This window comes from Loxodonta africana, chromosome 2 (assembly GCF_030014295.1).
Source record: "Loxodonta africana isolate mLoxAfr1 chromosome 2, mLoxAfr1.hap2, whole genome shotgun sequence".
In the NCBI taxonomy this organism is placed as follows: Eukaryota; Metazoa; Chordata; class Mammalia; order Proboscidea; family Elephantidae; genus Loxodonta; species Loxodonta africana.
Genome location: NC_087343.1, coordinates 195,468,286 through 195,481,466, shown reverse-complemented (window position 1 = coordinate 195,481,466; position 13,181 = coordinate 195,468,286). Strand labels below are relative to the sequence as shown.

General features: G+C 39.6%; 1 protein-coding gene across 3 annotated transcripts in view; it reads right to left on the bottom strand.

Moving 5' to 3' along the window:
• Positions 1-13,181, bottom strand: part of SIMC1 (SUMO interacting motifs containing 1) — an 85,823-nt gene that overhangs the window by 29,135 nt on the left and 43,507 nt on the right. For all 3 annotated transcript variants that reach the window (XM_064279168.1, XM_010594231.3, XM_064279170.1), the window contains exons 2-4: positions 5,126-6,700; positions 1,908-2,140; positions 1,080-1,149 (exon numbers count right to left, since the gene is read on the bottom strand). In XM_064279168.1, coding sequence (XP_064135238.1) covers positions 1,080-1,149; positions 1,908-2,140; positions 5,126-6,700 — 1,878 coding nt within the window. The remainder of the gene's footprint in view (positions 1-1,079; positions 1,150-1,907; positions 2,141-5,125; positions 6,701-13,181) is intronic.

The following is a 13,181-nucleotide window of genomic DNA, read 5'->3' as shown; positions in this document are numbered from 1 at the left end:
ACTGAACTTATCAGTCTTAGGATAGCCACAGATCTGTGGACAGCAGAACAGAGAGACAGAAGGAAACTGGATCCTTAATGTCACTGCTGAGCTGCTAGATCAAGCAACCATGATGTCTACCCCACTGTTGAACTTACAGTAATGTGAGCTTACACGTACCCTTATTGTTTTAAGCAAGTCTGAGTTGGGTTTTCTGTTACAGGTGAAATGATCCTAACTAATAAAGCCCAACTGATCCCCAGTCATACCTTGTTGCTTCCTTAACAAACCACTTAGCTGTAAGTATGGTCTGTCTTTTGTGTGGCCATTGCAACAGATTATTGAACCCAGTAGAGAAGTAGGGAGTGCTGTGGGAGGGATGGCTGTGTCAGAATTGGTAAAAATGCTGGAGAGTGGAAGTATGTCTGACCTCCACCTCCTAGGGATCAGCCTTGGGCTGGTTTTGATTTGCATTATCCTCCCTGAAGTTAGACAGGTATTGACGACTCTACCGCTACTGCCCTTTTACATAGGTAACCTGGCTACTGGACTTGCTGTCCTCAGGAAGGGAGAGGCTGACTGTCCCATCTACAGTCTTTTAGCAAATCCGTTTACTGCCATATCTCACTCCACCCTCTACTATATATTCTGTTTCTGAGTCCAAAGCCTATCTGTGTGTTCTGAAGGGCAGATTTCCTCCCCTCTTGGCTGCAGCCCCTTCTCCATGTATTCTGGCCTGTGGCTTTCTCTGTCCGGGTTCATTGGTCATCGCTCTTACCTGTCTTCGAGGCCTTCCAAATCTTTGTTCAAATTTATTGTCCTTCTCCTCACTTTCATTGCCATGGATTTATAACATCTCTATTCATTTATTATTACATTTTATGGGATCTTACGATCCCATTAAAAGGGAGAGGGGATAAGTCAACGAATCTGATCTTGAATTGGAAGACAGCACATAGCACTTCACTAGGAAATTTTTTTGCAGCAGCAGGAATATAAGGAGGGACTAACGATGAAGACTTTACTACCAGATTTGCTGTTACTTTTGTTCCTAGTTAAAATTCCTCTGTAAAAGATACCCCTTATGATTGTTATATTACCTCTTCCTCCATGATATAGGAGAGCAGCTTCCAGTCCCACTCCACTGTCTTGGCATTGGCTGGATGTAGCCTGAAAGTCAAGTGACATCAATTACATTTCTGGAGAGTTTGGTGGAAGAAGGGCTGGGGTCCGGAAGATGATAAAAGGAAGAATCCTTCTTTTATCCTCAGTGTTCCTGCCCACCCTCTTGTACCATACCATCTCAATCTGGGTATAGTAGAACTTCATTGCTTTCTGCTACCTAGTATATGCTCCTATTTTTAGAGGCATTAATACCCCAATTTTGCTTCAAGAAACCAACTCTTTAACACTTTTAGCCCATAAGCAGCTGGCTTTACCTACTAGTACCCTGGATGCTATTCTACCCCTCAGTTCATAGTGACTGGCTGAAAGATGGGCACATATCTGATGTTAGGCCAATCAAAGCCTATAGGACTCAATTTCAGGACTCTTGTGTAACTATCAGGGAAGTAGGCTCTCTCTCCCACTAGGAGTGTCATAAAAGCCTGAAACTCGGGGGCTACCATGTGGAACCTGAAAATAGAGCCAAAGCAGAGCTGAAAAATGGGTCTTAGTAACCACTTTTGAATACAGAGTCAAGTCACATCGTACCCCTAGGTTGCTAGTAACACGAGCCATTAAATTCTCGTTTACCAGTTGGGGAGCTGGTCTAGATTGAGTTTCCTATCACTTGTGACCCAGATTACACTAATATACTAAATCAGCTTCCCTAATGGTTAGCTGAATAAAGCTTAGGTAAGGCAAAGCAGTGACCGAGTCTAGGTTCCCTGGCAGGTTTGCCAACAGCTGGCTGGGAAGGTTCATACTGTTGAATTTTCATGAGGAGCATGTAGGCCTCCTTTAGGACATCCAGGGTCTCTGAGTCACTCAGTAGGATTTTCTGGATGATGTGAGCCACAATTTCTCTGGGTGGGTAATGCTGAGGTGACACAAAGTCCATCAAAAACTGCATAGTCCCCAGGGGAAAATTTTCTTCAATTGTATTTGTCACCATTCTTAGTCTTCGATGCGGGATAACTTCTGCTTTTCGACACTTGCTCTGTAGAGATAAAAATAAATGAATCAGGATGGGTTTCCATAGCACATAAAAATGAAGGGTTCTGAAACAGGTTGAAGACAGTAAAATTTTTTATGCATTTATTATTTTTCATAATAATAATAATAATTTAAAAACTACAGGAAAGCCTTATCTAAAAAACTTTTAATGATATATGAAAATGCTTATATTAAGTTTAAAAAGTCAGAATTCAAAATTCTATGTACAACGTGATTTCATCTGTGTGAAAGTACAGGATAGAAAAGGAAGTGCAAAAGAGTCAAGAGCTAGTCTAAGTTGAGTTTGGGGTGAGGGTGATGAGATAATAGGGTAAATTGCAGTGCTATGTCAGATACTAAAACAGATGGAGAGAAATTTTAACTAAGTTTTGTTGTTAGGAGGAGAATAGTATTTTGTTGTTTTTGAGACAACAGTAAATATTAAATTGCTTTTCAAAAAACATATATATACATAAAGCCTGGGAGGCAATATGTAAAATGTGGTTTCCGTTATCTGGATGGTAGAATTGTGAGTGATGACTTCCTCTTTATGCTTTGTTGTATTTTTCAACTTTTTTCACAATAGGCACTTACTACTTTTTAAAATATTCAATTTTTACTGATATGGGAATATAATAATAATGATTTTGAACACTTAACTTATCCTCACTTAATTTTTACAGCCCTAAGAAATACATGTTATTATTATTCCCATTTTATAGACAAGGAAACTAAGATTTAGAGAGATTAAGCATTTGTCATGCAGCAAATGGCAGACGCTGGTTTCAAATATAGATGGTGTAACTCCAGAGCCCCCCTCTTAACCCTTGCTCTCTACAAAGAAAAATAAAAAATGCATACACATGTGTATATATATAAAATCCCAATTATTGAAAATTTGATAATTTTATGCATATGCATAAAAAATACAAATAAGGAAATATACCAAATTAACAATAATAAATTCTGAGTGATAGCACTGTAGCTGATATTTCTTATATTTTAAAAATGTTTTATAATAATAAGTATGATTTTTAAACTCAGAAAATAAATTCTAACTTTAAAATAGCCAACCAAAGATCTGACAGCTTATGTAGAACAGGGTATACAGTGATGACTGGACTTTCCCTTCCAGAAAATCTTCTGGAGGAGAGATGACCAGTTAGCTCTCCTCATGTCTCAAATCACCCCAGGGTCCTTCTGAGCTCTCTGATGAGGGGCCATGGCTGTATGTGGCATGTAATGAGAATTAAGAGCAAGAGAAGACAAGAGAAGAACAAACATCTTGCTTTGGTGACAGGTTTTATACTTGATGCACTTTACAACATTATCAAAAAACCAAACCAAATCCATTGCCATAAAGTTGATTCCAACTCATAGTGACCGTATAGGACAGAGCAGAACTGCCCCATAGGGTTTCCAAGGAACACCTGCTGGATTTGAACTGCCGGCCTTTTGGTTAGCAGCTGAGCTCTTAAACACTGTGCCACCAGGGCTCCACTTTACAACCTTGGGCCCTTATTATTCATTTCTTGTCTACAAAAGGGGAAATCTACAAACAGATAAATGTTTACAAATTGTTTTGATGCCCATACCCTTAAAGGGAATTAATACTTATAGAACATTTCTATAAGTCCTGAAAGATGGCTATGTGCTTTAGATGTTCATCTTGAAGTCAAACAACTCTATGATATGAGTAGTATGACCCTATTTTAGAGTTAAACAAAAAAAGACTCAGGGAGTTAAGGTGAATGGCTGGTAAGTGGCAGTGTAGGGAATGGCTGAAGAAGTTCTGGGGGAAAATGGGCCTAGTGAATAAGTATTTATTGAAGGCACAAAATAAATTATAGGAGGGGCAGAAAAGATTCACAGATGTGTTCTAGATGGCTGAGGTTCTTTAAGAAGGTAAGAAACAAAGACGAAGTAGAAAAATCCACTCTGTCCAGCTTAACTGTCAACTAAAAATCTGAGCTATGTGTATACAGAGAAGGGTGACGTGGTCTCCCATAGGCATCTACTGGTGGCTTTGTGTAGTCATACTGTGCCTACAAAAAGCCCCACAGTCTTCACTAGGGAATCTGATAAACTCTCTCTAGTCCCGCAAGTGTTCTTAATGACGGACAGATTATCCATTAAGTATCACCAACTTGAGGTGAACCCACTGGGAAAAAATAATGAGCTAATGGTTGAGTGGAGTCACTCAGAAGCAGAAGACAAGAGAAAAATAAAAACAAAAAAGAGAAGAAAAATCACCCTCCAAAGCCAATTCAATGTGACCACCTGATACCTGCTAAGCTGGACCACTGATTGCCCCAACAAGGAGGAGAAAGCATCCTTTGACTTTTTGTACTCAAGCCAGTCTTCTTAATGTTGGGAACGGGGTTGTGGGTAATGAAAAAATAGCTTCATGTTGTGGGACTTAGCCACACATTTTTCCCTTACACATCTGGTTTAGTCCTCATAGATCGAGGACCAATGGGAAGCTGCATTCTCACTAAAGTCCTCACTAAAGTCTTAAAATTGAATTTCCTCCCTGAAGGGCAGGGAGTAATAATTTTGGAGGCACTGAAGTGTCAAGAGATTATCTCTGTGATATGGGAGCTGTGATAAGGGCATTAGAAAGAGTAAGACCCAGAGTCGAAGACAAGCATCTGATGAAGTCCTGTGATGAGCCAGACACTCTAAGAGGCACTTTACATGTCATCTCATTTAATGGCCTTGTGAGGTATGTTTTCATCTTCATTTTACAGATAGGAAAGCTGAGGCTTAGAAAGGTAAAGTGACTTGTATGATGCCAGTATTTAAGTGTGCAGCTGAAATTTGGACCCTGATCTGACTCTAAACTGCCTGGTCTCCATAGCGATGGAACGATAACAATGTTGAGTCTATACTGGGCCTGTCCTCTCATGCGTGGACTCCAGTCACAGTAGCTTTATCCTAGGCCTATACAAAAGAACCCCAATCCTTAGAACAAGTTATGTTAGCTCACCTCTCTTGTGTCTTTATCTGGTATTAGCGTCTGGAAGAAGAGATGATGCACCGGAGGGCGTAAAAAGTACTTCAGTCTATGCAGGCATGGTCTGTTGAGCAGCCTGCCTTGTGGTGTTCGTACTTGTACCTGGGCAGACCCAGGCTTGGCAGGCTCTGACAGTGATATCTCTTTTCTGGCTGGGGTTTCCAGGACAGAAAGCCAAGGAACTTTCTCTAAGGGAGACTGTGGACTGGGAGAGCAGCTCCTAGAGGATGAAGCTGAGATATCCATAGGAGTGTCATGGTTCTGTACATCATTCTGGGGTAAGTCAGGCTTATCTTGTGGTAAGTCAGGCAAGTCTCTAAGTGGGCGTGGCGTATCTCCAGAGGTATGCAGCACATCTTCTGGTAAGTGTGGCACATCTCCCGTTAAGTGTGGCCCATCTCTTGGTGAGTGTGGTGTATTTCCTGGTGACTGTGACACATCTGCTGACAGGGGTACATCTCCAGGTGAACGTGGCATGTCTTCTGGTGACGGTGGCATGGCTCCAGGTAAATGTGGAACATCTTCAGGTGACAGTGGCATGTCTCCAGGTGAATGTCGCATGTCTGTTGGTGTCTGTGGCATGTCTGCTGGTGACTGTGGTGCATCTTGCAGTGACTGTGGCATGTCTTGCAAGTGTGCCACATTTAGTGGATATGATATGTTTTGAGGTGGGCCTGGTACCTCTTGAGGTAGGCCTAGAGAGTCTTGAGGTGGGCAGAGTGAGTCTTGAGGTGGGTTTGGTGAGAGCTGAGGAGGCCACGATGAGTCCTGAGGCAGGCTCGGTGAGTGCTGAGGAGGCCACAATGAGTCTTGAGGTGGGCTTGGTGAGAGCTGAGGAGGCCACAATGAGTCTTGAGGTGGGCCTGGCATATCCTGCTGAGGGCATGGCTCATTCTGAGGGCAGGGCACATCTTGAGAAGGGCATGGAACTTCTTGAGGTGGGTGAGGCAAGGCTTGTGGTTGGCACTGCATGGTTTGCGGAGGGCATGACAAGGCTCGTGGTGGGCATGAGGAAGCTCGTGGAGGACATGGTGAGGCTTGTAGTGGGCATGGCGAGGCTTGCAGTGGGCATGGCAAGGGTGCCCTTTGATTGCTGCTGCTACCATTATTGCTTGTTGGGGATGGGAAGTGAACATCTGAAGTTAGCTGTAGGCTTGCCAAGAAGCCAAAGTCACCTTTGAATGCTGTTGAGCTACAATTGGGCTCTGCTGGATAAACAGAGTCCTGACTGATGGATGTAAGGTGCTGGGGACATTCAAATGTAGTCTCTTCCAACAGGTCCAAATCCACAGGATCGTTGTTAACGACTCTCTGTGTGCCAGGCCTAGAGCTTCGGTCCACCCGCCCTTCCATTACCTCTTTGTTGGAGAGGTTGGCACATGTCTGCAGACTGGTTGGCTCCTTCTGAGAGGGAGCAACAGATTCTTGAGTCAAGTCAAGAGTGGCAATTGGGCTATCTTCTTCCTCAGTTCCTGTCAGGTCGATCACACAGAGTCCATTACGATCCTTTGCCCTTGGTCTGGTTTCTCTAGTTAAGTCGATAAAGTCCTGTTGAAGGATTGTGAGAAGATAAGAGGTCAAGTAGGGATTCTCAGTTTTACGAGAAGACTTAAGTCTTGAGCATTATTTTACCTTTTCACTTCACTGATAATTTACACATCTTCTATAACATAAACACTGCTTTCTATGGTTAACATTTAGATACCATCAAAGCTGTCAACCTCTATACCTTCTTAAATTATCCAAATGTCATATGCACATAACTGGGAGCATAGTGGGAATTTTTTTCAGGGACAGGGGAGAGGTAGGGGAGATTTCAACCTTAAGTTACAAAGTAATAAGCAACCTTTGTTTGGAAAAGCAAATACATAGGATAAGTACAACAAAAGCTAAACAAGAAGGGACTAATACAAAAAATCTACTATGTGCTAAGAACATGTTGAGTGTTCTCACACAATATCTTTAATTTTCATAAAAATCTTATAAGGTAGGCATTATCATCTCCATTATACAGATGAGGAAACTGAAGTTCAGGCGGACTGGATGGCAACTAACAACAAGGTTATCTACCCAAGAACTATACAGCAAAACCTGGAACCTGTGTAAGGCAGAAACCTGTTAGAGAAGGAAAACTCAAATATTTTCCACTAAAAGGAGCGACAGAAAAGTGGTGAGACTGCACCCTGTCAAAGGCAGAAAAGTTGCGAAAACCAGAAAAACAAGCCAGTCCCATCGAGTTCTGTCTCTCACAGACTTCACTGTACAAGCATACATAGTATTTCATTGCATGGATGTACCACATTCACGTTGATGAGTGTCTGGGTTGCTTCCAGCTTGGGACTTTTAGGAATAAATCTGCTATGAACACCATGTACAAGTCTTTGTGTAAACATATTCTTTTCTTGGGTAAATATCTAGGAGTGAAACTGCTGTGTAACAGAGGGGTATATTTAATTTTGTAGAAAACTGCCAAAAAGTTTCCAAAGTAGTTAAATTATTTTAGATTGTTATCAGCAGTATACAAGAGTTCCAGTTGGCTCTACATTCTCTCCAGTGAACAGTATTATCGATCTTTTTCATTTTAACCATTTCAATAGGTAGGAAGTATCATTTCATTGTGGTTTTCATTTACATTTCCCTGATGACTAATAATTCTGAGCATTCTCTCTTGTGCTCATTGGCCACTCATTTATCTTTTTTTGTGAAGTATCTTTTCAAATAATTTGCACATTTTGATATTAGGTTGTTTGCCTTCCTTTCTATATACTGAATACAAGCCCTTCTTCAGGTATACATACTGGTAATATTTTCTTGACTCTGTAGCTTGCTTTTTTTATTTTCTTAATGGTGTCTTCTGAAAAGCAAGAGTTTTAAGTCCAAATTATTAAAAAAAAATTTTTTTTACAGTTCATGCTTTTTATGTCTTAAGAAATCTTTGCATTCTCTAAGGTGGCAAAGATTTTCTCCTGTGACTTCTATAGTTTTAACTTCTATACTCAGGTCTTTGAGTTAATCTCTGAGCTAATACAGTGTGAGGTAAAGGTCGATGGTCTTTTTTTCTTTTTTTTTTCATACAGCTATCCAGTTTTTACAGCACCATCTGCTGAAAATGAATTGAATTACCTAGCATCTTTGCTGAAAATTAATTGACCATAACTATGTGTGTCCATTTCTGAACTCTCTATTCTGCTCTACTGATTGCTTGCTGGGGAAGAGAGTGGACATCTGAAGGAAGTCAGCTGTAGGCTGTGTGATGATATGTCTTTCATATAACCAGTACCACACTACCTTGATTACCATAGCTTGAACTAGTAAGCCCTCCAACTTTGTTTTTCTTTTCTAAAATTGTTCTGTCTATTTTAGTTTGCTTTTTTAGAATCAGCTTGTCAATTTCTGCAAAAAATCCTGCTGAAATTTTGATTGAGATAGTATTGAACGTATTCATCATATATATATATATAAATTTAGAAAGGAGGGGCATCTCAAAAATATTTAGCCTTCCAGTTTATGAATGGGATATAACTATTTGTTTATTTAGATCTCTTTCAACTATGTTTTGTAGGTCTTAGAGTATTCAACAACATTGAAAATGAAATCTATTTTTAATTTCATTTCCTAATTCTTCATTGCTAGTATAGAGAAATACTATTCATTTAATATATACTAATCCTGTATCCTGAGACCATGACGAAAGGCATGGCAATCTACTTCCAAAAAAAAAAAAATCAGCCAAAGGTGTGATCCATTCCTCTATGGATCACAATGGTCCAGTCCCATTGTGCATGTGGTTCCCATGAGTCAGTGGCTGACTTGATGGCAGCCAACAACAACATCCTGAGACCTAACTTCACTTACGAGTTTGAGTAACTTTTTTGTAGATTTTTTTACAGTTCTATATAAACAATCATACTGTGAACAAAGTTTTACTTCTTCCTTTCCAATATGTATGCTTTTTCTTTTTCTTGTCTTCCTGCCATATCTAAGACATCCAGTATAATTATGAACAGAACAGGTGAGAAGAGACATTCTTGCCCTGTTTCTGAACTTAGAGGACAGAATTTCAGTCCTTCATCACTAAGTATAGTGTTAGCTGTGGGTTTTTCATAGATTCCCTTTATCAAGTTAAGGAAGTTCCTTTCTTTTCCTACTTTACTAAGAGTTTTAATTGGGAATAGGTATTATATTTTGTCAAATGCTTTTCCTGCATCTATTGAGATGATGAGATGATTTCCTCCTTCACTTCATTAATACAGAGATTACATGTTAAATGTTAAACTAACCGTGCAATCCTGCGACAAACTCCACTTGGTTATGATGTATTATCCATTTTATATATTGTTGGGTTTAATTTATCAGTATTTTGCTAAAAATTTTTACAGAGTCATGCGGGAATATTAATTTGTACTTTCCTATTCTTGTAATTTCTTTTTCTGGTTTTGATATCAGAATAAAACTAGCTTCATAAAGTGATTCATAAAGCGTATGCTAAGCAAATAATCGGAGAAGTTAGGCTATATGAAGAAGAATGGGGCATCAGGATTGGAGGAAAACTCATTAACAAACTGCATTATGCAGATGACATAACCCTCCTTGCTGAAAGTGAAGAGGACTTGAAGCACTTACTGACAAAGACCAGAGCCTTCAGTATGGATTAACACCTCAACATAAAGAAAACAAAAATCCTCATGACTGGACTAATGAGCAACGTCATGATAAACAGAAAAGAGACTGAAGTTGTCAAGGATTTCATTTTACTTGGATCCACAATCAACATCCATGGAAGCACCAGTCAAGAGATCAAAAGACGCAGTGCACTGGGCAAATCTGCTGCAAAGGACCTCTTTAAAGTGTTGAAAAGCAAAGATGTCACCTTGAAGACTAAGGTGTGTCTGATGAAGCTGTGGAATTTTTAATCGCCTCATACGCATGTGAAAGCTGGACAATGAATAAGGAAGATTGAAGAAGACTTGACGCCTTTGAATTATGGCATTGGTGAAGAATATTGAATATACCATGGACTGCCAAAAGAACAAACAAACCTGTCTTGGAAGAAGTACAACCAGAATGCTCCTTGGAAGCAAGGATGGCGAGACTGTGTCTTACATACTTTGGACATGTTGTCAGGAGGGATCAGTCCCTGGAGAAAGACATCATGCTTGGCAGAGTACAGGGTCAGCGGAAAAGAGGAAGACCCTCAACGACATGGCTTGATGCAGTGGCTGCAACAATGGGCTCAAGCATAACAAAGACTGTAAGGATGACACACGACTGGGCAGTGTGCATCTGTTGTGCATGGGGTCACTATGAGTCGGAAGTGACTCGACGGCACCTAACAACAACAACATAAAGTGATTTGGGAACTATTCTCTCTCCCTCTATTTAGGCTGTATAGGATTGGTAACTTATCTTTCTTGTATGTTCGATAGAATTCATCAGTTAAGCTATTTGAGCCTGAAATTAGTTTTGTAGGAAGGTTTTAAATTTTAAGTTCAATTTCTTTAGTAGCTATACCAAAACCAAAAAACCCATTGCCATTGCCATCAAGTCGATTCTGACTCATAGCAACCCTATAGGACAGAGTAGAACTGCCCCATAGAGTGGGTTGAATTCAAACTGCTGACCTTTTGGTTAGCAGCTGTAGCTCCTAACCACTACACCATCAGGGTTTTCTTAGATGCTATAGGGCTATTAAAATTTTCAATTTCTTATGTCAGTTCAGTAATTTACATTTTGAGAAATTTGCCCATTTCATCTAAGTTGTTAAACTGTCATAAATTTGTTCAAAATAGTCCCTTATCATTCTTTTAATTCTATGCTTTATATAGAATTATTTATTCTCTTTTTTTATTCCAATATTGGTAACTTGTGTCTTCTGTATTTTTTATCCTTGATCAGTCTAGCTAGAACTTTATCAATGCTGTTAGTATTTCCAAATCAGTTTTTCATTTGCTTTCTATTTCATTTATTTGTTGTTATCTTTATTATTTCCTTTGGATTTAATTTGCACTTCTTTTTTTTTGCTTCTGAGGGTGGAAGTGCAGATAATTGATTTTAGACTTTCTTTTCTAATATAAGCATTAAAACTATAAACTTCCCTGTAAGTGCTGCTTTGGCTTCATCTCACAAAATTTAATATGTAGCAATTTTATTATCATGTAGTTTAAAATATTTTCTAATTTCCTTTGTGAATTCTTCTTTGATCCATGGGTTGTTTATAAGTGAGTTTTGCATTTCCTGAAACTTGGAGTTATAATAATTATTCTATTGTTGCTGATGTCTAATTTCTGTTCATTATGGTCAGAAAACATACTCTGTAAGATTTGAATCTTATAAAATATTTTAAATCTTGTTTTATGGCCTAACATATGGCACAGCTTGGTGAATATTTCCTGTGCATTTGGGGAAAAAAAAGTGTATTCTTAAGTGTTGGACATAGTTCTATAAATGTCAATTAAAAAAAACCAAAAAACCACTGCTGTTGAATTGATTCTTACTCATGGTGACCCTACAGGACAGAGCAGAACTGCCCCATAGGGTTTCCAAGGAGTGGCTGCTGAGTTTGAAATGCCGACCTTTTGGTTAGCAGCCAAGCTCCTTAACCACTGGGCAACCAGGTCTCCTAAATATCATTAAAAAAAAAAAATCTAAACCCACTGCTGTCGAGTTTATTCTGGCTCATAGCGACCCTGTAAGAAAGAGCAGAACTGCCCCATAGAGGTTCCACGGAGCACCTGGCAGATTCAAACTGCTGACCTCTTGGTTAGCAGACAGAGCACTTAAACACTACGTCACCAGGGTTTCCAAATATCAGTTAGGTCATGGTAATTGTTAGTGTCTTTCAGACCTTTGGTGTCCTTACTTTTGGGTGGAATGTACTTGTGCTATCAATGACTGCCCCTATGCATCTGTCAGCTTGTTGTACTGCGGCGGCTTATGTATTGCTATGATGCTGGAAGCTGTGCCACAGGTATTCAAATACCAGCAGTGTCACCCGTGGCGGACAGGTTTCAGCTGCGCTTCCAGACTAAGACAGACTAGAAAGAAGGACTCGGCAGTCTACTTCCGAAAAGAATTAGCCAGTGAAAACCTTATGAATAGCAGCAGAACATTGTCTGATACAGTGTCGGAAGATGAACCCCTCAGGCTGGAAGGCACTTAAAAGACAACTGGGGAAGAGTTGCCTCCTCAGAGTAGAGTCGACCTTAATGATGTGGATGGAGTCAAGCTTTTGGGACCTTCATTTGCTGATGTGGCACGACTCAAAAATGAGAAGAAACAGCTGTAAACATCCACTAATAATCAGAATGTGGAATGTACAAAGAATCTAGGAAAATTGGAAATTGTCAAAAATGAAATGGGATGCGTAAACATCAATATTCTAGGCATTAGTGAGCTGAAATGGACTGGTATTGGCTAATTTCATTTGGACAATCATATGGTCTACTATGTGGGGAATGACAACTTGAAGAGGAATGGCATTGCATTTGTCAGAAGGAACACTTCAAGATCTATACTGAATTACAACATTGTCAGTGATAGAATAATATCCATATGCCTACAAAGAAGTCCAGTTAATACAACTATTATTCAAATTTATGCACCAACCACTAAGGCGAAAGATGAAGAAACTGAAGACTTTTACCAGCTTCTGCAATCTGAAATTGATCAAACATGTAATCAGAATGCATTGATAATTATTGGTGACTGGAACATGAAAATTGGAAACAAAGAAGGGTGAGTAGTTGGAAAACATGCCCTTGGTGGTAGAAACGATGCTGGAGATTACATAATAGAATTTTGCAAGACCAACGAATTCTTCTTTGCAAATACCTTTTTTCAACAACATAAACGGTGACCATACATATTATCTTCGTCATCTAGTGCTGCTCTAACAGAAATACCACAAGTGGGTGGCTTTAACAAAGAGAAATTAATTTTTTCACAGTAAAGTAGGCTAAAAGTCAAATTCAGGGCATCAGCTCCAGGGGAAGGCTTTCTCTTTCTGTCAGCCTTCTCATCAATCTTCCCC